The sequence below is a fragment of the Alnus glutinosa genome, chromosome 1 (genome assembly GCF_958979055.1).
Source record: "Alnus glutinosa chromosome 1, dhAlnGlut1.1, whole genome shotgun sequence".
NCBI classification, from domain to species: domain Eukaryota; kingdom Viridiplantae; phylum Streptophyta; class Magnoliopsida; order Fagales; family Betulaceae; genus Alnus; species Alnus glutinosa.
The window spans coordinates 46303452-46329025 of NC_084886.1; the positions used below are offsets into that span (position 1 = coordinate 46303452).

At 33.6% G+C, this 25574-nt stretch overlaps 1 protein-coding gene and 1 pseudogene across 1 annotated transcript; both read left to right on the forward strand.

Moving 5' to 3' along the window:
• Positions 1-7595: 7595 nt before the first annotated feature.
• LOC133860792 (terpene synthase 10-like) lies at positions 7596-9084 on the forward strand (annotated as a pseudogene).
• A 9566-nt stretch (positions 9085-18650) lies between these two features.
• On the forward strand, positions 18651-21350 carry LOC133862275 (myrcene synthase, chloroplastic-like). The gene is made up of 7 exons (XM_062298081.1): positions 18651-18920; positions 19004-19271; positions 19389-19764; positions 19939-20157; positions 20258-20396; positions 20509-20757; positions 20870-21350. The coding sequence occupies exons 1-7, from the start codon at positions 18687-18689 to the stop codon at positions 21200-21202; spliced, it is 1818 nt and encodes a 605-aa protein (XP_062154065.1). The 5' UTR covers positions 18651-18686; the 3' UTR covers positions 21203-21350.
• Positions 21351-25574: the final 4224 nt, after the last annotated feature.

Sequence of the window (25574 nt, forward strand, 5' to 3'; positions counted from 1 at the left end):
AATAAAAGGAGACGAGACGTATTATTTCTAAACGATTGTCTTTAATTTGCATTGAGGCTTAGGGTTACTCAAATCATCATATGCCTTACATAGACACCATTACTATTTCCTTACCTAATTTTTAAAATAGAAAACTTATGAATGGAATGATATATCTTGCTTCTTTACTTATCCATCGTCTCATTATTCACTCAATTTCAATCACACGTTACAAATTAAATTACTGTCAGAATCAATCATGCATGTGTGAACTGAGGTTAGAAAGCCTCGATTGAAAAGTGAGTTCTTTGAATATGGGACAGCAAAAGACGAAGAAGAAATGCAACAAATATCTATTGCATTGAACGGCAGTTTTGATTAATTAATGAATTAGTAGTTGAGCTAAGAAATTATCAAGCAGATCGAGTGGTTCTCATCGAGGAATCTGTCTGGAAGTAATTCCTCCCGTACAAACGGTGTGGGGTACTATATTCGATCTCCTTGCCCGTTGTAATTGGGCAGAAAATATGGATGGAATTTCTAACGAATTGTTATTAATTCAAATTATTAGCGCTTCAAGTAATAAATATGACATAATTTTTATAGAGTTTACTGGGCCTTTTTTGGACCATGAGCCTTTTTTTTTTGGTCAGAAGATAAAGCTCATCGTCCAAAAAAAATATGTTTAGTTTCATTTTCTGCATAATTTTTGTTCATCTATTTTTTAAATTTACTATTAAATTTGTGAGACCTACATATAGATTTTATATATTTTTCAATTTTCTGTACGTGTGGAAGAGTTTATTAAAAGTGAATAACCCTTTTAAGAGTATATTTTGAGTAATTGTATACATCATACACTTGTCCCTCTTATATTCTTCTTGTATTCTATATGATGTCATACGTCATTGTCTCTAGTTTTCTTTTGTTTTTCCCTTCGATGCTTCTTTATGGCTAGCTTGATGAACTTTGATATTTGATCATTTCCCTTTTATTTTCAGAAATATAGGGTGGAAAGGATGGTAGAGATCTCTAGGCTTCAAAGTGCTAACAGGGATATCCTAGGTTTCCGGTGTTTCTTGTTTCTCTTCTCTTCCATCTAGGTTATCTAGGGTTTTTAGTTTTTCTTTTTTTAAAAGAGAAAAAAATTAGTTTTTAGTTTTCTATTTTTTTCATTTATTAAAAAGTTTAAGGATATTTTTTCTTTTTTTCTCTTATTGTCACAGTTAAAAGTTTAGAAGAATATTATCAGTTTGGTCGTAATTTAAAGGGAGTATATATTGTTTACCAATAAGACCACTAATAGCAGCTTTCCTAAATATCGTTTACTTTTGTAGAAGAAAAATCATAAAAAAAACTACATACAACAAACTTTCTTGGTGTTCCCTAAACCAAGCTAATACTTTTGCTTCCTTTAACATTATTTTAATATGAAAAGACTTTTTCTTTCCTCTAACATTTATTTGAAAGAATATTTAAATGGTTTTATCTTTCCTCTCTCTTTCTACTAACATTTAATTTAAATAATATTTAAATGGTATAAGAAATAGATAAGAGAAGCTGTTGTAGAGTTTTTTTTTTTTGAATAAGAGTTTATTTGAATATAGAAGCCAAAAGTAATTTAATTTCTTAATTTTAAAGAAAATCTAAGAGAATATGTTGCTAGTGCTTTGAATAGAAGAGAACATATGAGTTGGCAGAATGACGAGAAGTAGAACTTTTTCTTTTTATTGGAGGGAGAAGTAGAATAAAAGAATGTGGATTAGGAGAGACACGAGGGCTTGTTTGCTAACTCTTTTTTCTTTTTCTTTTTTCCTTTCTACCCAAAAAAAGGTCAAAAAAAAAAACCTCTTAGAAAGGATTATCAAACACCACCATTCGTCATGTTTGTTAATGATTTTGTTTTGTATTATCAAGTTAAATAAATTGATAAATAATTCAAAAGATTAAAAAAAAAAAAAATCACGTTTATATATGTCACATCATAACATTTTTTAAAATTAAAAAAAAAAATACTTTCAAAACACATTAACAAACACTTTTTTTTTTTTTTGGAATTTTTGAATTTTTTGTGGCCAAAAACATCTTAAAGGGAATCCAAAAATTTTATGGTCCTTTAAATTGGCGAAAGACATTGATAAAAAGTAATGCTATACTTTGTACATAAATCACATCATAACCACATCATGCTGACGTGGCGTAGATTAGTAAACCTTATATATATAGAGAGAGAAATGATTCTTCACCACCTAAATATACAACTTTTCACCACCTTGTCTATATGGCAAGGTATTCACTACCACCTAAATATACAACTTTTCACCACCTTGTCTATGTGGCAAGGTGGTCCCCCACTTTAATTTATTTTTAAAAAATAAAAAAACTCAAAAAGTAGTGGGAGACTACCTTGCCACATATGCAAGGTGGTGAAAAGTTGTATATTTAGGTGGTATTGAATCATTATTCTTATTTTATTTTTTAAAAATAAAAAAAACTCCAAAGTTAGTAGGGGACCACCTAGCCACATAGATAAGGTGGTGAAAAGTTGTATATTTAGGTGGTGGAGAATCATATCTTATATATATAATGGTCAATTCAAGAGCTACTAATCTATGCCACATCAACATAGTGTGATTATGTTGTAAAGAAAATAAATGCTACACATAGTTTCACTCCTACACTTCTATTTACATTTTTTGTCGTGACTTTTAAAATCACTATTGAATTTGGGATGGATCACTATTAGATTTTTTATTTAATTAATAGTGATTTAAAAGTACCATCACGAAATGTGAGAGTGAGAATGTGTATAGCATTACTCCAATATCACGCCACTTGTCATTGTGAATTTGTGAGCCTCCTCTATACTAAGTTACATCCTTTTCTTTTTCACTCAATTTTTTAGACTCATACCGTAAGGAATAATTTTATACACCACATTATTATCATATTTTGTTGATGATGTGATAGAAGTATTTTTTTTTGTTTTTTGTTTTTTTTTTTTTTGATTAACAGGGGGCAAGGAGAAATGGGATGAAGTCACAACATATCGGAAATTTAAGAGAAAGAGGTAGACACATACAGTCTTACAAGTTTAATCCAACACATCTCTTTAAAATAGCCTATCTCTTGAAAAAAGGAAAGAGCTTGATGATGTGATAGAAGTTATTAACTATTGTATTAGCTGTTATTAAAAAAACCCAAAAACTATTAAACCTAACCTTATCGCATTAACAAAGTGTGATAGTGGTGTGGTGAGCAAAATGTGATAGTAATTGATCACGTGAAGAAGAAACTGACAACGCAGTTAAAGCCAACTCATGATCGTACATTAGATTTATTAAACCTCAATTAAAACAATCAACTCATGATCGTACATTGGTTTCAAGGGTACGACAGAATGGTAAGCTTGCCAACATATTACATATATACCATATACGTGGTTGATGTTATTTTTTTTACATCTCGATCTTTTGTAAATTAATATTATTACAAATTTAATTGTGAATTTATATTTATTTTATGTCGAAACAAACGAAACATTATATTTGATCATTTTTTTTTTTTTTTCAGAAAAATAAGGTGGAAAGGATGGTAAAGATCTCTAGGCTTCAAAGTGCTAACGAGAATATATTAGGTTTCCGATGTTTCTTGTTTCTCTTCTCTTCATCTAGGTTGTTTAGGTTTTCTCATTTTTCTTTTTTTAAAAAGATTAAAATAAAATAAAAAAAAAAAAAAACATTAGTTGTTTATATTTTTCTATTTTTTTTTTCTCTTATTGAAAAGTTTAAGGGTCTTTTTTTGCCATTGAGTGACATTGTCATTTGGTCATAATTTAAAGGGAGTATTGTTTACCAATAAATGTACTAGTAGCAGCTTTTTTAAATCTTATTCACTTCTCTAAAAAAAAAACTCCTAAAAAACTACATGCAACAAACTTCCTTGGTGTTCCATAAACTAGGGCTGATCAAATACCCGCAAACCCGCCCCAACCCGCCCGCCCCGCCCCTAAAATCTCGGGTTTTAGTTGATTTTTTGCGGGTACGGGTTTAAAAATGATATACCCGTGCGGGTTGCGGGGCGGGTTGTGGGTTGGGTTTTTAAAAACCCCGGGGACCCGCCCCGCCCCGTACAATTAATAAGAAAAAAAAAAAAAAAAACCCTAGCATTCTAGCAACTAGTAGTGCCGCACCCCCCCCCCCCCCCTCCACATTTTTTCCTTTCGTTTCTTCCTAAACTCTAGCGCCCCCTTCGCATCTTCTTCTTCAAAATTTCCTGCTGAATCTTGTATCTGCTCCATGGCCCCCTTTGCATCTTCTTCTTCTTCTTCAAAATATCCTGTCGAATCTTGCATCTACTCCATGGCCACGCCCACGCCCACGCCCACGCCCATGCCCACGCCCACGTGAAAGGTACTTTGTCTCGGTCTCTTCTTTTCTTCTTTCCTTCTTCTCTTCTTCTGATCCACTTATTTTTATTTGTACTTATTTATTGTTTGGTTCCTAGGAAAATTTGTGAAAAAGGAAAAAAGAAAGTGAAAAAGAATTTACTTTTGCTTTCTTTTTCTTAAAAAAATAAAATAAAAAAGAAAAAAATACAATCAACCTCGTCTCACAATTGGGGTCAGCCTCACAACCTCTAAATCAGGATTTTATACATTATTTATTTAAATTTGAGAAAATTCGAACAAGTGATTATGAGAGATTACTTATGAGACTCACCTGACCAAATAAAAATTTGGTTGCCCAATCACTTATTCGGTCAGGTAAGTTTTATAAATGATCTCTTATAATCATTTATCTGAATTTTCTTAAATTTAATTAAATAATTGTAAAGAATACTGATCCGCAACCTCTTTGATTGCCGCCCGTACTTGCTCATTCAGAATTACTGTTAGATTATATTAAGAGATTTGATTTAAGAGATTTATTGTAATTATTATTATCTCTTAATTGTAATCAGATTTGACCCATACTTATATATTTACCAAAATTCTCTTATAAATAGGAGTCTCATGTATTGTAAAAACATCAAGTAAATAAGAGTATAGTATAGTCCTTTAAACTTTATCTTATAAACATAAATTATCAACTGAACTACATAAAATTTGTTGTCACTATTTTTTTTTTTTTTTTATTACCTTTATTTTTCTATACAATAATCTTTTCTAACAATTTTTACCGCAAGAAAGTCGCCATTATCTCTTGATATGATGCTTCTGAGATTTGAATGAAGACAAGGCGTCCATGTCTAACAGAAAGAAAACGAGAAAGAAAACATGCATATGGATCCTAATCCGATGAGTAAAGCTGCAGGTGACTCTATTTTACTAATTTTATAGCAGATCATTATGATTAAAGCTCTGAAGCTTTAATTTGGGCCCTGAAGCTTTTTTATTCTAAACCATTAAAAATAAATAAAAAAAAATTGCATGTCGGCAAAATTAAAGTCTGAGATCTTCCTAAATCCACGTATATATCACGACAAATTCATCACACACGACTTTCTTGTCCAGAATATATCATATATATATATATATATAGTGGAATCCACACACTACTTTCTTGTCCGGAATCCCATGTGCCAACATATATAGTTCATCAATTATTTAAACCCATGTTGGCATAACGTACTCATCAATTATTAAAGCCACGTGAGGTTAAGGGCCAGGAAAGATCGAGCTTTTCATGACGAGTAAAAATTTCTCAGGTTTTACTCATGGAGTTGGGAAAAAATAAAAAATAAGGCTCGATCCATTAAAGTTTCTAGGAAATTCATTAATATTTTTAAGTGGGGGATGGCAGCAACATTTTCTTGTGGCTTAATTGGAGGCATCCGGAGGAGGTTCTTTATGAAAAATTTGGTCATAGCTAGAGTTGTACGATACTGGGCAGTAAAGTTAATGCAAAATTGTCATCTGTATTAAGCAATGAAATGTTGAGGAGTGTTGTCCCGCATAAAGACCTTATCCCAAATCCTAAAAGTGTGCGCTTTATTGTACTTTACCACAAACATGACACCCCCCAAGTCCCAAGGGTTATATATGTTATAAATATATTCATTTTATTTTTTTATACGAGGTATTCTCCAGTTTTTATAGCTGCAATATACCTCATTCACTAAACGACTGGCCCACTGAGGCAGTAGTCGAACCTTCCGAGCGCAGAATAAATGTATTCATTTGAACATGTGATATGTTTAATTGGGTATTATATAAAGGTAATCATTTGAAGCATATGTTCCCAAGCATCCATTCAATCCAAAAACGACAACAAGCTTCACTAAAAGCCTTCCTCGATCAATGGATCGATCTTTACCGTCTTGCTTCAATTCACTCAATAATGGCAACTTCACTCCACTCGTCCCATCTAAAAGTCTAATCTCTTTCATGACAACCAGAAGTGGCAATGTTCTTCCTACTTTCCTATGCATGGCCACCAGCGATATCTCAAGTCATTTCAATATTGCTCGGCGATCAGTAAATTAAGTGCAACCTCTCATTTGGCACTATGATTACATCCATCCAGTCACTGACAAGTGCATATGTGGTATATTTATTACGTTATTCTTTTTTGTTTTTAGTCTTAATTAGCAGTGTATTTGGTCACGCCAGCTACTGTGAATTAGACGTGAAATGGACCTGAAGAATAACAATACGTACTCTTAATTCTTAATTTGTAATTTGGATCACACTAAAAAAATACAGGAGCTTCACTTAATATATTTATTTTGGGGACCCTACAGAGGGTGTTAGGGAAATTTCCCAAAAAGAAAATAAAAAACATTTTCATAGATTCCGAAAGAGCGCGAAGTTCAACGGCTGCAACAGGGTAAATCCGGACAGAGGAAGAGGAGAAATGGAGCATTAAATGAGAACTTTAATGAGGGAATCACCTCATTAAAGTCTTTGATCCTGCTAATCAAAGACAACCGCCGCCACATGAGAAAGTATAAACTGTGGCTTGAGATAACTGTCTGAGACAGCCGAAGGAAATTAATTGAGAAAAGATAAGCATCTTAGGGTGATAAATGACTGTACAGATATAGAAAGGGAAAGAAGGAAACAGATAAAAGATGGTCAATACAGAAAAATACAATACAGGAAAACTCCTAAACTCTCTCTAATCTGAACAAATATCTCTCATTCTCCTCCTTATTAAGCTCGTACTAATTTGATCGTCGGAGGGGGCACGGCCAAAAACCCTGCCGTTCCTTTTGTCTTGCAGGACGTAGAGGAGGATACTTCAAGGTTTTCCGTTTCCATCTATTCGGGGTCCGAAGACCAACCAGGAGTTGACACGTCTCACATCCAAATTTTTGCATTAACAGAGGGTAATATAGAACTTGATGCTGCGGCAAGCAATAATGATGAGCACTAAAATTAAAATCAAATCTCAATACTACGTGATCGAAAACAATAAATGATTAAATAAACAATATATAGCCTAAAAATTAAGCTAGTGATTGACTTATACCTAATTCAAAAATTAAGAAATAGCATGCCATGATTCTAAACCAGGTATTGACTCTCTTTTTTTTTCTTTGATCATATGTATAGTAGGTGGTGGAGGAGCACTGGCCATGGAGGAAAGTTGAGCTTTGCGAGGGATAGGCTGATGGAGAACTTCTTCTGGACAGTGGGAGTCATATTTCAGCTTCAGTTTGCATATTTTAGGAGAATGTTAACAAAGCTCAATGCACTGATAACAGCAATCGATGATGTTTATGACGTATATGGCACTTTGGATGAACTCAAGCTCTTCACTGATGCTGTTGAGAGCTAGGTTCCTATTAATATTCTTTATGTTCGGATATAAATTAAATCTTTTTTATTGGCTTAAATTTTTTAAATAAGTTGTGATTTAACATAGCATGAGAGTCAAAGGTTTTGAGTTCGAACTTTGTCGATCTCCGTCATTCACCTTTCAATTTTAATTAAATATTTCACATGTTGAGCCTTACTAATTAAGGGGGAATTTGAACCAACGTACACGTATGGGAAAGTGTTAGAACATAATCCCTGATAATCCCTGATCTTTCTTTAATTTTGAAAAAATCTACCCAAACTTGAAAAAGTGTTAATTTAGGGTATTTATTGAATCTTTCAATATTTTTCAATTTCAAGCCTTAGAATTTTTCGTTAAATCCTGTTAAAATTTCCAAAATACCCCTGTGCTCATTTTTTTAAAATATATATATATATAATTTTTCAAAGATTTAGACATGGGTATTTTTGCAAATTCCGTTAAATTCTTACCAATACCTAAATCCTAGCAAATTTTTTGTTTTTTTTTTTCCTAAAAAAAATAGGGGTATCGTAGAAATTTTGACAAGATTTAACAAAAAATTCTAACAACGAATGGTTGAAATTGAAAAATTGATACCATAAATTGAAATTTTTTAAAGTTTGGGTACATTTTTTTTTTAAGTGATGAAAGATCAACAGTTATAAGTGAAGTTTTCTCTCAACATAAACTAAAAATATTAAATTAACCATTTTCTATCCATTTAAACTTTCGAAATAAGTAATAATTAATCTACTATAGCCTTCATATATAATATGGCTATTTTGACATAAAGAAACTGTACTCTTTTGTGATTCCAGATGGCATACCAATGCAATGGATCGGCTCCCTTATTATATGAAGATATTTTTCCTTGCTCTCCACAACACCGTTAATGAAATGGCTTTTGACGCCCTTAAGGAACAAGGAGTACATATTATTCGATACCTTAAAAAAGCCGTATGGTCTTGATCGACTTCTAAACTCGTTGCCATTATTTACCTTGAGACACTTTTTCATTTAAATATGATGTATATTCATTGTAATTCCACGTAATTCAAATGTTTCAGTGGGCAGATTTATGCAGATCTTAATTACTTGTTGGAAGCAAAGTGGTATTACAGCGGATATACACCAAGCTTTCAAGAATACATTGAGAATACATGGGTTTCAATATCAGCACCAGTTGTACGTATTAGTGCATGCTTTTTTTCTTGTCACAAATCCACTTCTTAAAATTTGCAATGGGCCTATTCGATGCATGTATCAGCCATTCAGCCCCTTTCAATTAATTCCACTTACTGCTACGGTTTTTCATTAACTCAAATGGCGAAGAAGTGCAAAGCAATGTCTTTTATACAGTTGTTAAATTTATAAGAATACAAATATATCCTTAATTAAAAAATTAAAAATTAAATAAATGGATAATTAAAAAAAAAAAAAAAAAAAGGGGACTGATGAGCGTGGCCATGCGTCAACCCAGATCCATGGTCAGTGGTGGGCGGTCAACAGGGACTCATGCATCCATCAATTCCAATTAAAAGGAGGAGGAGCATAATAATCCAATTAAAAGTGTTATTTTATGTGAATAGGGTGTTAGGGGATGATTTCTTGTCCCCCACAAATCATTTTCCCTAATGTGGGTATCTCAAATGTTAGGTCCTAAAAAATTGGCTTTATTCAATGATCAAAATCACCTTAGTCTTGGTTGTAAAACTTTCTCAACACCCAGCTGTTTTGGTGTGAAAAAGTTGTCTTTGTGAAGTCTCTATTGCATCGAGGTTCCAAATCTTGTTTGGAATACATCACTATTGCAAAAGGAATGGGTCGCTCTCCTCCATGACTCGATCATAAAGCTGTAACCTCAGTACAAAAAAAGCTATAATTAGCCGCGTGTCTACAGTAACTGTTACTGTAGACATACGGCCAACTAGCCACGTGTCTTAATGACAACGTGGCAGAGTGTTTACGAAAAATAATTAGCCGCGTATATTCTGTACACGCGTGCAATTGGCCGCGTGTATTTTTTACACGCGGCCAATTGGCCGCGTGTATCAAATAAACGTGGCCAATTCCAGTTTTCCCACTTTTATTTTTTTCTTCTGCAACTGCTGTCTTCTTTGACTTTTCTTATCCTTTATTTTTTGTTTTTTTTTTCTCCCTTCGACGATAATGGATGGACGGCACATTCAGTATTTTTTTTTAAATGGCAACATGGCTTTGAGCCACGTCGCCACTGGTCCAGGTGCTCCGCGCGAGACAATTCCCGCGCGGCACCTGGCCACACATTTCGAACAAAAAAAAAAAAAAAAATTATTAATATTAACATTTCGAACGATAATGGGTGGACGGTACAGTTTCTCTCTCTCTCTCTCTCCAGTCCGGTTTATAATATTAAAACTCCTCAGTTTCTCTCTCTCTCTCTCTCCAGTCCTCCGATTCAGTTTCTCTCATCCAAAAGTATATATGCGTTGAAATGGAGTTCACCGAAGATCTCGATGAAAGAAGGCTGTTCAATGGGTTTTTCAGGCTTAATCTGGTTCCATGAAGAGAGGGATTCAAGCAGCGTTGTTGGGTTTTCGGGCAATGGGTTTTTGAAGATGTGTTGAAGGCTTCCACAGGCAGCCATAGCTGCTGCTGCTGCTTGAGAGAAAAGAAGAGCAAAAAAAGGTTGATGAGTATTGGTTATTTTTGTAGTTTTGACTTTTTGAATCTAATTTCCAACGACTTTATTTATTTTGTTGGTGATTTGCGCCAAAATGAAAGGACTGGCCGGATTTGTTGGTGATTTTTGTAGTTTTGGCTTTTTGAATCTAATTTCCGGCGACTGTATTTATTTTGTTGGTGATTTTTTTTGGTATTTTTTGCTGTTTTGTTGGTATTTTGGGCCAGAATGAATTTAGATAAATGTCTTGGATTTTGTTGGTGATTTTAATTTTGGTGTTTTGTTGGTAGTTGTTTGGCAAGAATGAAACTAGATTCGGCCAGTTTCTTGGTTTTCGTTGCCGGCCTCGAAGAAGTTTCCGGCAAGGAGAGAAAAATACACGTGGTTGTTCTGGCGAAAGAAAATACCGGTGAAAAAAAAAAAAAAAAAAAAAAGAGAAGATTTCTTCTCTTTTTAAAAAAAAAAAAAAACTGAAATAATTAGCCACGTGTACTACAGTACACATGGCCAACTGTTAGCCGCGTGTACTGTAGTACACGTGGCTAACTGTCAGCCACATGTATTTTAATACACGTGGCCACTTGGACACGTGTATTAAAATACACGTGGCGAAATGTGCATTTAGTGACACCCGGATTCACCACGTGTTTTCACGTGGCCACTTGAACGTGGTCAACAGTTCGCCACGTGTACAGTGACCGTACACGTGGCGAAATGCAAGTGGCGAAAAACAATTTTTTTTGTAGTGCCTCTTGAATCCCATATTCGATAAGTTGTGTCTGATATCATATTCAACGTGCTAGTTGACTCTAATATCAAATGATACAAACCTTGAATAGAACTTATTCTTGAAAATCGGCTTGCAAGGGAAGAGTATCAAAAAATTTATATACACGTAATTAAGATTATACTTAAACCATGTAGGACACTTAAAATTGTGACAGCATAAACTAGAATATTTTGAATGTTAACTATGTTCTTAATCTAATCAGTATTAAGATTTGTAAGGGAAATTGTGATATATGAATATTTGAAGTAAAAACATAGTAGTTTTTTGCTCTTGCAATTACTTCCCTAAACTTAAAAAAGATTCTTAATTTAGTGTATCAATCTTTCTATTTTTTTTTTCAATTTCACTAATCAGTTAAGATTTTCCGTTAAATCCTACAAAAATTTACAAAATATCCCTATTTTTGTTTTTAAAAAAATATAAAAAATAAATTTCAAAGATTCAAGTGTGGGTATTTTTGTAAATTTGGTTAATTCATGACCAACTTCCAAATCCTTGCAACTTTTTTTTTTCTTAAAAAAAAAAAAAAAAAAAGAGGGAGAAATTTTGACAGCCATCCGTTAGGATTTAACGAGAAATCCTAACGGATAAGTGTTATTAAAAAAAATTAAAAGATGGATATATAGAGATTTTGAAGTTTAAGGGTAATTGCATATATAATGAAAATTGAAGGGGGTTAAATAAAGTTTTTCCTAAAAGGAAAAAAATTATATATTGTTAGCTTATGAAATGATATATGTTCTTATAAATATAATAATATTTTTGTAATGATTAATATAAACGTTTTTCATCGTGATGAATATGAATAATTAGTAGGGGAAATGACACCACCGTCTGTGTGAAGTGAAGAGATTTTTCTTCAAAGCTCTAAGAAGCCCGTGCATGGGTCATTTTTTTTCCATCTCCAGTACGGAACGACTTTTCCCAGAGAATGACGTTATGGCATCCGTCATAGGTTCATTGTTTTGCAATTATTCCATCCGTCACAATTATCTTTCATTTGACCATTCCAACCACCCTTTAGACTTGTAAAAATAAAAAATAAATAAAAAATCTGAATGGTCTAAGTTTTCCATGTAGTACAGACATGCTTGTAAAGTTTCATAAAATTCTATAGCGGTAAAAACATTGCATCTTTTAGTCTAAAGCTGCAAAGCATTGCTCCCATGGACCACTTCTGAACATGTTATTATGGTTCAATCAGTATATTGTTTATTTGGTTCTGGATTTTGACGTGTCACAAGTTGTACTAATGAAAACCTGTTTGGCTTTCTCATTTTGCAGCGGAGATATCAGAAGTTACTGGGAAGGAACAGATGGATGCACAGCCAACCAAGAAATTAAGGAAGAGGAAGGAAACAATAACTTTGTTTGCGACTAGACAAATATGTTTTGGACAAATTTTAGAAGGCATCATGGGTGTTTCGAAAGATGATATGCAAACTGTGATGCCCGGAAATTTGTAGTATCAGCAATTCAGCAACTACGTACTTGTGTCTTGGGTCTGTTATTAATGTGTTTTGGGTTTTTTTTTTTCCTGAAAAAGTGTTTTGGTTTAATATTAATGTGAAAATTGTTTTTATATTTTGAGTTTATTAATGTGAAAAAAATAAAAAAATTGATTTTTTTTTTTTTTTGGATGAATTAATACCTTTTATAACCAAACAAATCAAAAGAATACACTCCAGCAGAGCTGGATCCCTTTAGCTATATTCAATAGCTACAAAAACTCCAAATGAACAACAAACAGAATTACACAGAAAGTAATTGTTGTAAGTTCCATTTCCTGACTAGCATCTGGCTATGAACAATCCTCTTAGCCGAGCATCTAGCAATCAATCTAGATCTAACCTCCCATTTCACTTGCTGAACTAAAATCTCCTCAGAACAAGGAGAATTACCATGCAACAAGTCATTTCGGTGTCTCCAAAGGTGATATATAGTAGCCCCCAAACAGAGCCTACAAATGGTAGCATGCAAGCTCTTTCCCTTCAAATGAACTTCACTCCATCTACCAATATCTTCCCAATCCACAGGAGGATCAAAAATCAAGCATTCAGCCATAATACTCCTCCAAACACGCCGGCTGAAACTACACCTGAAAAAGAGGTGGTCTCGATTTTCCTGACAAGCGAAACAAAAAAGACACAATGTAGGACCCGTGTAACCCCAAGTACACATCTTTTCCTTGGTAATAAGAGCATCCCTAAACACCAACCAAAGAATAAAAGAATGCTTAGGGATTGCCAAAGGAAACCAGACAAACTGATACCATTGAACCTCTGGCAGTCTTTGTCGAAGGTGATCCCAGGTCTGAGCACAAGAGTACTTTCCAGTTGAAGACCTCCAAACAAGAAGATCCTCTCGGCCAATATGGATTTCAGGAAGCCTACTTTGTACATGAACCAAACTGTCCGATCTGGCACTAGGCCAAAACCAAGCTCCTTCCTAAATAATGGAAGACACCTTAGGGCCAATTGCACTGCCAGCATCATAAATCATCCTATAGCCATACTTATCAAAGAGACAACCCTCAGGATGCCACACATCATACCACAGAAAAATCTTTCGGCCATCTCCAACTTTGAAGCTAAGAAATTGCTTAGCTATACTTCTAAGTTTCAACAATTTCCTCCAACTCCAAGAGCAATTTTGGGGGATGGATACTTGCCAAAAACTTCTCCCCTTCAACAAATTATTTTCAATCCACGCCACCCATAAAGATCCGGATCTAGCAAAGAGAGTCCAGACATGGTGAAGCATGGAAGCTTGGTTCCAAATATCAAGCTTCTTAATACCTAAACCACCTTCCTTCTTGGGAACACACACCTTGTCCCAAGCCACTTTAGCTTTGGCTTTAACATCATTCCCACACCAAAGAAACCTATTAAGCTTTTGTTCCAGCAGCTTAACAGTTTTTTTAGGAAGGATAAACACCCGAGACCAAAAGACTTGGAAGCTACATAACACAGAAGAGATAAGCTGGAGACGGCCAGCAAAGGAGAGGTTCTTCACAAGCCAAGACTCAATCCGGTTCACAACCTTAGCCACAAGGATGTCACAATCTAATGCAGAAAGCCTCTTGGAGATAAGAGGGACTCCAAGGTAATAAAAAATTTGATTTACTTGAAATAAGATCGAAATGCATCTGAAAGTCAATTTCAAGCAAGAAATCGATTCAAGTTGCCAAGAAATTTGATAAATGTGTATACTAGTATGATAAATTTATGAAAGTAATTAAAAATACTTCTAAAAGTACTCCTATTAGGTGAATGATTTCACAAACACAGAATGGGATAATTTGATAGGTTCCGAATGAACTAGACCTTAGATTCTGAGAGAATCTAGACATTTTAAATAATTCTGAATGAACTTAAACATTTTCAAACATAAGTTTTGGAATTAATTTTGTTTACTTTTTATTAATCATTCACTCCTATAAATAAGAGAATTACAAATTAAAGACATAGAATAGAGATATATATAGAATAGGATATGAACTCTTACCTCTACCCGAAAATAAACTCTTAATACAAATAAACTACTCAGAGATAACTCATACTCTAACTTGAAGATAAACTCTTATAAAGAACAATAAAAACCTATTACTAAAATGACTTATGCATCATATATAATGCTACAAGTAATTAAAAGACTAACTTAAATAGATAATTATCATTATTTAACATAATTCTACTCTAACACGACTTCTAATTTATTCCCATACTGCTTTCATATTAACTCCACTTTCCTCTAAAATGGTTGCACATGCATGTGGAAATGCGAAACAAGTCGGAGCACTAGATTGGCAAGAAACTCAAAGATGTAGACAATTTTCACCGGAATTCGGCCAACCCAAATTTCGACGAAACTGTTCGGATTCCGGCCTTTATCTTGGATTCCAGCTATAGTAGCCGGAATGGCGGAATCCGGTAAAAGTGGCCGGAATCTTTCGGTCAGTGACAGAATCTCGTCTTCGGTAATTTTATATTATTTTACATTAATATTTATATGTTTGGAATAAAAATTGATTTTTATAGGTTAATATGATTGGATAAAAACATTAAAAAAATTTGTGATTTTCTGTACGCGCCAAACACCAAAAAATACTTTCAATGAAAAATATTTTTCAAAGTAATATTGAAAAAGACATGATAATTCAGGAAAAGTAAATGTATATTTATTGAAATCTATCTCGTACTAAACAAACTATTTCGCTTTCCTTAAAAAAAAAAAAATATGAAAGATAGTACGTCAACGTCATCATGCAATTGCGGTCTGTTTGTCGCCCACGCACTTGCACATTCGCAATTACTAGCACAAGAACGTCTCCCTTCTTATCTTCTATTGGGGGTGGGGGTTATGCGCAGTCCGCGACTGTTTCTTTGACAGGGAGATATTTTGTCGCAAATCTCCGCGCGGTAGGTGAGTTCATTAAAATATAAATACTAAATAAAATCTCTTATTTAGTCACAGCATGTAATAAATGAGTGTCATTAGTTCCATCACGTTTTTTATGTTTTTTTTTTTTTTTTTTTTTAACACAGCATTTGAGCCTAACCCTCTTACACAGCATTTGAATTCTAAAAAGATTCAAAGACTTACGATTTGAAAATAGATGGACAAGATTCGTACGCTCTAAGTCAAAAAAAAATTTAACTTAAAAATAGCTGATTAAACAAAAACAGAATTCTTACCAGAAAAACATGCATGTGAGCCTAACCCTCTTACATCACTTTGTTCTCAATGGTGCAGAATCACAGCATGTGATCGAAATGAGTGTCAATGGGTGTATCTCTGGGGCCAAATAATTTCTGAAGTTTATCTGATCACCTCAACACATTATCAATCATTCCACCTCAACAAAGATATTTGTTTTGTGTGTTAATTCTTAAGAAAGAATTTAAGACAAAGAACGGGTAGTGCACTTTAAAGCACTAGCAACAACTTTTTTAAATTTCTTTTTATGTAGGAAAAATTCTTATTGAATCAGATTTTTTTTGTTGTTCTTTAAACTAAGAAAACCTCAAATGAACCAAAAATTGTATTTCTCTTAATTATCTCTCTTTTTTCTAGTATTTAATTTAAAAAAAATATTTAAATGATGTAGGCTAGTTTATAAGCTGCTGTTGTTAGTGCTTAATTATATAGAATAGTTTCAATAAGAATAGAGGTGATGAGAAGATAATTTTACGACTATATTATTTGGGCCCTGAAGCTTTTTTTATTCTAAACCATGAAAAAAGTATGATTGTCCAAGAAAGTCAGAGATCGTCCTAGATTCTCGTATCACGACAAACCCTATCAATTACATTTGAGGACCACACAACAACAGTGACACAAGGATAAGCTCCACGATATTTTATGAACGATCACTTTAGCCGCCATGTCCTATTGTCGGCAGGACCAGCATATCCCCAAAAAACTTATAAATTATTTGTTTAAATTTGAAGAAATGTATTAATATTATTTAATTCTTTGACATTTCATTCTTAAAATAAATCTTAAAAAATTGACAATATTAAATGAAATAATATTAAAGATTTTATGAAATAAAACTCATGTTCTAACTTTAAACATTTTATTATTAAAAATAAATAAGACAACGAAAATAATAATAATATTCAAAGTATGTTGTGGGTAGAGATTTTTTGGATTTTGTGATGAGCATTGAGCTGCCAAAACTCCAATCATAATTTAAAGAGACAACAATTTTACATCCCAAAAAGTAAAAAAATAAAAAATTTAAATAAAAATATAATATTAATATTATAGTTAATAATTTTTTTTTTGAAAAAAACGGTCTCACTTAACCTCGTCTTAGATATCAAAATGTGGCAGGACTCTTGGAGATATTAAAATAAAGGGTTAAATACCTATTTGTCTTTGTGCTTTACGACCTTTATTTTTTGCCCCCTCAGTTTCACTTTTTATCAAATTTGATACCGGTGGTATATGAAAAGACGGAAATGGTACTTCCGTCTAATTTTCTGTCCAAAACTAACGTCCAGCCACGTTATCCTATAGGTGTCGGCGTGCATGCGCGACACCTGTCCTCGTGATACACTTCAGCGCTGACGTGGCTATTTTTTTTAATTATTATTTTAATGATTTCTTTTATATATATATATATATATATATATATATATATATATATATATATATATATATATATATATATATATATTAAAAAAAAAAATTCTGGGGGGTGGCTCAATCACCCCTTTGGGCCACATGGGGGTGGCTGGCCACCCCCATTTGGCTTGGAGGTGGGTCAGCCACCCCCATTAGGCCTGGGGGTGGCCGATCGGCCGATCTGGGGGTAATTTTTGATCTATCTGGCTTATTCCTTTTTCTTGAAAAAAAAAATCATAAGTTAAAAAATCAGGAACACTATTTGATTCTCCTTTTATATATTCAATTTTGAAATCAAAAGAGCTTGTGGCCGGCCACCCCCATAAGCCACCCCCATAATTTATATATTTCATGATGTGCCCCCTGTAGTTTAAATAATTACCAGAAATGGTACCTTAGTTTTATAAATATATCACACATGGTACTTAGTACACAATTAATATATTTTTGTTACCAAAGAATAGTTCAATCGGCTGGAGACCACGCCACATGAAATGAATGTTACTAGTTTGAATCCTCCATCCTCTTCTTGTGCGGATATGTCAAAAAATAAAATAAAATAAAATCAATATATTTTGTACCATATATATATTACTTTAAAGATTTTTTTTAAAAAAAATTGTTGGGGTGGCCGAGCCACCCCTTTAGGCCACATGGGGCGGCCGGCCACCCCAATGGGCACTGGGGTGGTTCACCCACCCCCATGCCTCGGCCACCCCCATTTTGGCCCTTGGGGGTGGCCGAACTACCCCCATGTGGCCCAAAAGGGTGGCTGAGCATAATTTATTATTATTATTATTATTATTATATATATATATATATATATATATATATATATATATATATATATATATATATATATATATATATATATATATATATATATATATATATATATATATATATATATAAATCATTAAAATAATAAAAAATAATAATAATAGCCACGTCAACGCTGAAGTGTATCACGGGTACAGGTGTCGCGCATGCACGCCGACACCTGTAGGATGACTTGGCTGGACGTAAAATTAGACGGAGGTACCATTTTCGTCTTTTCATATACCACCGGTATCAAATTTGATAAAAAGTGAAACTGAGGGGACAAAAAATAAAGGTCGTAAGATACAGGGGTGAACATGCTATTTAACCCTAAAATAAAACATGTAACATGTTTAGATATCAAAATGTGGCATGTGATATTAAAATCAAACATGTAACATGTGATATATATGTTTTGGGTACTTATTATATAAAGGTGTTCATTTGAAACATATGTTGCCAAGTATCCATTCAATCCAAAAACGAGAGCCAGCTTCACTAAAGGCCTTCCCCAATGGATCTTTATCGTCTTGCTTCATTCGGGAATTGCAACTTCACTCCAATACTCGTCCAATCTAAAAGTCCTATCTCTTTCATGACATCTAGAAGTGGCACTGTTCCTCGTACTTTCCTATGCATGGCCACCAGCGAAATCTCAAGTCCTTCCAATATTGTTCGGCGATCAGCAAATTACCAACCTCCCATTTGGCACTATGATTACATCCAATCATTGACAAGTGCATATGTGGTATATTTATTACGTTAATCCTTTTTATTTTGTCTTAATTAGTAGTGTATTTAGAGCCCAACTAATGAGAATTGAATTTCCAGGGGGAGTCATTCGCTGGACGAATTGATAAGTTGAAGGAAGAAGTGAGGATGATGTTTCACAAAGTCGTGGATCCTTTAGAGAAACTCGAGCTGATTGATATCTTGCAGAGACTTGGTTTATCTTATCACTTCGATGATGAAATACGGAGGACCTTGGAGGGTATATACAACGCTAATCATGGTGGAGAAATGTGCAACATGGAGAATATATATACCACAGCTCTTGAATTTAGATTGCTAAGACAGCATGGATATAGCGTGCCTCAAGGTAAACAACTTAATTATAGTAATCCTTCCATTAAAATAAGTAACACGGGGGAGGTTTAAGCTTAACCCATATATCATTTTTAGTTATTCACTAGCTACTGAGCTTTGTTGATTGCAGAGATTTTCAATAGTTTCAAGAATGAGATAGGGAACTTCAAGGAATCGCTTTGTGACGATACTAAGGGAATGCTTTGCTTGTATGAAGCGTCATTCCTTTCGGTAGAAGGCGAAAGTGTGCTGGAGGAAGCAAGAGATTTCGCAACGAAGCAACTCTCGGAGTACGTCAAGCAAAGCAAAGATCAAAATCTTAGTGCTATAGTGAACCATGCCCTTGAGCTTCCTTTGCATTGGAGGATGTTAAGGTTGGAAGCGAGGTGGTTCATTGATGTATACAGAAGCAGAGAAGACATGAACCCTGTCTTGCTTGAGCTCGCAGAATTGGATTTCAACAGGGTACAAGCAGTCCACCAAGAAGATCTAAAAGAAGTATCAAGGTACAACTTGAGGCACTGCATCCAATAATGAAAACATGCATTAATAAATAATTAAATAAATAATAGCCTAAAAATCAAGCTAGTAATTGACTTATACCTAATTCGAAAGTTAAGAAAATGAATTGCTATGATTCCAAACCAGATATTGGCTTCTTTTTTTTGGTTCATATATAGGTGGTGGTGGAGCACTGGCCTTGGAGAAAAGTTGAGCTTTGCGAGGGATAGGTTGATGGAGAACTTCTTCTGGACAGTGGGAGTTATATTTGAGCCTCAGTTTGGATATTGTAGGAGAATGACAACGAAGATCAATGCACTGATAACAACAATAGATGATGTTTATGATGTATATGGCACTTTGGATGAACTTGAGCTCTTTACGGATGCTGTTGAGAGGTTCGTATCAATGGTAGTACTATATATACCTCAAATGCTTTTTATATATATGTCCGTCTCTGGCATAATTAAGAACTTGTAGTACTCTTTGTGATTCCAGATGGGATACCGACGCAATGGCTCAGCTCCCATATTATATGAAGATATGTTTTCTTGCTCTCCACAATTCAATTAATGAAATAGCGTTTGACATCCTTAAAGAACAAGAAGTCCACATCATTCGGTACCTTCGAAAAGTGGTATGTACTGGACTTCTAAATTCATCCTTATTTATCTGTCTTTTTTCATAAATATGTGATATTGTGTTATATATAATTCCTCAAATTCATTGTTCCATTTTAAATGTTTCAGTGGGCAGATATATGTAGATCTTATTTGTTGGAGGCAAAGTGGTACCACAGCGGATATACACCAAGCCTTGAAGAATACATTGAGAATGCATGGATTTCAATATCAGCACCAGTTATACTAGTGCATGCTTATTTTTTAGTCACAAATCCAATAACAGAGGAAGCCTTGGAATGCTTGGAAGAGTACCCCAACATAATCCGTTGGTCATCAATGATTTTACGACTTGCAGATGATCTTGGAACATCTAAGGTATGCAAATTAACCAAAGTAAATCCTAATTAATTAGAGTGTTTTTGAACTCTTAACACATGAAGATATATAGCTAATTAACATCCTCATATTATATTCTGAAACTGATCAGGATGAGTTAGAGAGAGGAGATGTTCCAAAATCAATCCAGTGTTACATGAATGAAAGTGGTGCAAGTGAAGAAGATGCCCGTGAGCACATAAGATCTTTGATAAGTGCCACGTGGAAGAAGATGAATGAAGGAGGAGCTGCGAGTTCATCATCACCATTCTCTCAAACATTTATTGAAATCGCGAGGAACCTTGGGAGGATGGCTCAGTGCATGTACCAGCACGGGGATGGGCATGGTATTGAAAACCGTGAAACTATGGACCGCGTCTTATCATTACTTATTCATCCTGTTCCTCTACATGCATATAGAGACTCAACCTTAGCGAAAGTCTAGTGCTTAGAGTTTTCTTATTTCTCTAATGTTTAATTTGATCACTTTATCTTTCATTAGGGTTTGTTTAGGAGATGTTGAATTACATCTCTATTTATCTTGTATTTTATTTAAAGAAGTTAATTGGGCCTGAATAAAAGGAGAAGAGACGTATTATTTCTAAACGATTGTCTTTAATTTGCATTGAGGCTTAGGGTTACTCAAATCATCATATGCCTTACATAGACACCATTACTATTTCCTTACTTCTTTACTTATCCATCATCTCATTATTCACTCAATTTCAATCACACGTTACAAATTAAATTACTGTCAGAGTCAATCATGCATGTGTGAACTGAGGTTAGAAAGCCTCGATTGAAAAGTGAGTTCTTTGAATATGGGACAGCAAAAGATGATCGACGAAGAAATGCAACAAATATCTATTGCATTGAACAGCAGTTTTGATTAATTAATTAGTAGCTGAGCTAAGAAATTATCAAGCAGATCGATCGAGTGGTTCTCATCGGGGAATCAGTCTGGAAGTAATTCCTCCCGTACAAACGGTGTGGGGTACTGTATTCGATCTCCTTGCCCGTTGTAATTGGGCAGGAAATATGGATAGAAATATGGGCAGGAACGATAAGCCTTTTTTTGTCAGAAGAGAAAGCTCATCGTCCAAAAAAAAATATGTTTAGTTTCATTTTTTGCATAATTTTTGTTCATCTATTTTTTAAATTTACTATTAAATTTGTGAGACCTACATTAGATTTTATGTATTTTTCAATTTTCCGTACGTGCAGAAGATCGAGCTTATTGAAAGTGAATAACCCTTTTAAGAGTATATTTTGAGTAATGGTATACGTCATACACTTGTCCCTCTTATATTCTTCTTGTATTCTACACGACGTCATATGTCATTGTCTCTAGTTTTCTTTTAATTTGTTTTTCCCTTCTATGCTTCTTTATGGCTAGCTTGATGAACTTTGATATTTGATCATTTCCTTTTTATTTTCAGAAAAATAGGGTGGAAAGGATGGTAGAGACCTCTAGGCTTCAAAGTGCTAACGGGGATATCCTAGGTTTCCGGTGTTTCTTGTTTCTCTTCTCTTCCATCTAGGTTGTCTAGGTTTTTTCGTTTTTCTCTTTTTAAAAGAGAAAAAAAATTAGTTTTTAGTTTTTATTTTTCTATTTTTTTCTCTTATTGAAAGTTTTAAGGATTTTTTTTTTTTTTTTTTTTTCCTTTGAGTGACATTGTCACAGTTAAAAGTTTGGAAGAATATTATCAGTTTGGTTGTAATTTAAAGGAGGGATTGTTTACCAATAAGAACACTAGTAGCACATTTCCTAAATATCATTCACTTTTCTAAAAGAAAAATCATAAAAAAAAAACTACATGCAACAGACTTCCTTGGTGACGCCGGACAGAATAGCGATTATTCTGTAGGCTAATCAACAGGCAATTTGCAAGGAAGAAAACTGGAAATTCACCCCAAAACAGAGAGAAAACTCTGAATTTTGATAAATTATCAATAACAATAAGCTGCTGAAAAACGTCCACAAGCCGGGCTTAAATAGCTGAAAATTAGGTTTTAGGAGAATTTTGCCAAAAATAGCAAAATCCCGGAAACCCTAATAAAACGAAATACAGAATAAAATAAGTAGTTTGCCGAAAATCTGGCCCAAATCGGGCTCAGAATCACCTCTTAAACAATAAACGAAAATTACCATAAATGGAAAAAAAATATATATCTAAAATTAGGGTTTTGACAAGGAAAACAGCAGATTTTGGGGCTCGAAATGAGGCGCACCGAGCATAGCTCGGTGGCTACGGCGTGCGCGCCGAAGAGAGTTTTCCGAATTGGGGTCATATGCGCGAAACGGATACTCGATGCCAAAGTTATGGCCAAATTACTGCAGCGCACTCGAAAATTGCCCCAATTAGGCCAGATTACGATTTCTTACTAATTTTGCGCTGATCCGCCTGCTCCAGGTATCTCAGCGCCATTATTGTGCAATCTGACAGCTCAGCGTCATCTGACTCGGATTCTCCTGCATCACTTGGTGTTCCCTAAACCAAGCTAACACTTTTGCTTCCCTTAATATTATTTTAATATGAAAAGACTTTTTCTTTCCTCTAACATTTATTTGAAAGCATATTTAAATGGTTTTATCTTTCATCTTTCTTTCTACTAGCATTTAATTTAAATAATATTTAATGGTATAGGAAATAGATAAAGGAAACTATTGTGGAGTTTATTTGAATATAGAAGCCGAAAGTAATTTAATTTCTTAATTTTAAAGAAAATCTAAGAGAATATGTTACTAGTGCTTTAAATAGAAGAGAACCTACGAGTTGGCAGAATGACGAGAAGTATAACTTTTTTCTTTTATTGGAGGGAGAAGTAGAATAAAAGAATGCGGATTGGGAGAGATACGAGGGCTTGTTTGCTAACTCTTTTTTTTCTTTCTTTTTTCCTTTCTACCCAAAAAAAAGGTCAAAAAAAATAAAAACTCTTAGAAAGGTTATCAAACACCACCATTCGTCATGTTTGTTAACGATTTTGTTTTATATTCTGAAGTTAAATAAATTAATAAGTAATTCAAAGGATAAATATATATATAAAATGGCCGATTCAAGAGCTACTAATCTATGCCACATCAACATAGTGTGATTATGTTGTGAAGAAGATAAATGCTACACATAGTTTCACTCTTACATTTCTATTTCTATATTTTTTGTTGTGATTTTCAAAATCACTATTGAATTTGAGATAGATCACTATTAGATTTTTTATTTAATTAATAATGATTTAAAAGTACCATCACGAAATATAAAAGTGAGAATGTGTATAATATTACTTTACTACCACGCCACTTGTCATTATAAGCCTCTTCTCTATATAACGTTACATCTTTTTCTTTTTCACTCAATTTTTTTGACTCATTCCGAAAGCAATAATTTTATACCCACATTATTATCATATTTTGTTGATGATGTGATAGAAGTTATCAACTATTATATCAACTCTTATTAAAAAAACCCAAAAACTATTAAACGACCTAACCTTATCGCATTAACAAAGTGTGATGGTTGTGTGGTGAGCAAAATGTGATAGTACGTACGTAATTGATAGTGGTGTGAGCAAAAAGTTGATTGAGAGAGAGAATATAATATATACAGCTGAACAAAAACTAAACGTAAGACAAAAACAATCACAGAAAAGCCCATGTGCCTCCCTCGTACATGTGAGAGAGACATGAAAAGAATCAAAAGATCACGTGAAGAAGAAACTGACGGGCTTATTTGGCAAGTAACATTACATAACAGAACAGAGTAGTGGGTTATTAATTTTTGAAATTAGTAAAAAGTGATGATGTGATATAAAATAAAAAGAATTGTATAAAAAAATGAAAAAGTTTTGTATTGTAGTGAATTTTTTTATTTGAATAGTAATAAAAAATTATTGATGTGATATAAAAAAGTGAAAAAAGTGGGAATGTTTTGATTAGTGGCGGATTTGTTAAGAGGCCAGCGGGGGCCATGGCCCCTGCTGGAAAAAAGAAAAAAAAAAAATTAGTAATTTTTTTCTTCAGATTTTTCTAATGTCTTGTAGTCTTGGCCCACCACTTAAGTCATGAAATCAATCAGACGACTCAACTTACGTTAAAACTTGAAAAAAAAAAAAAAATAATAATAATCTCCAAACCATACTCCTATATGCTTAGCTCCTCAGCCTACTACTGTAACTAGTTACAAGTGTCATTGTATCAACTTATCAAGTGTCAGGAACTCAGGAACTTCACATCATGACTCATGACATCATTACATGAGAAATGAAGGAAAAAAAAAATCAGACTTCTTAAAGACTCAATCGTCAATCATGGGAAGTGGAACTGTGGAAGACAAGAAGATTGAGAAGTGCTCTGCGCTTGAGAAAATGAAACGAACTAACAAAGAAGAGTCTGAAGAGGAAGTCTTAAATTTTTGACTCTTTCACTCTTTGTTACTTTATATAACCAACTCAATCAAGAGAAGACTGAAGAAGTGCCATGGAGACTAGAGAACTGAAGCAGTGAAAAGTAAGTTTTTTTTAAAAAAAAATAAAAATTTATTGTTCATGAGTGCCTAATTTTGACTTTTGAAATTGTAGAATTGTAGTAAATTTTTTCTTGTTTGATTGTTTAAGTTTTGTTCATATGAAAATCAATAAAATTGTGTAAATAAATATATCTAATTATAGACAATAGAAATTATGGAAATAAATTTTTTATGTGGAAAATGTAAAAGTCTAAAAGATAATATTATGTATTTTATATAGCACACATCAAGTAAATTCCTTCAAACAAAATGATAAATAGCTAGTGCAAATGATCAATTGATCATCATATAATT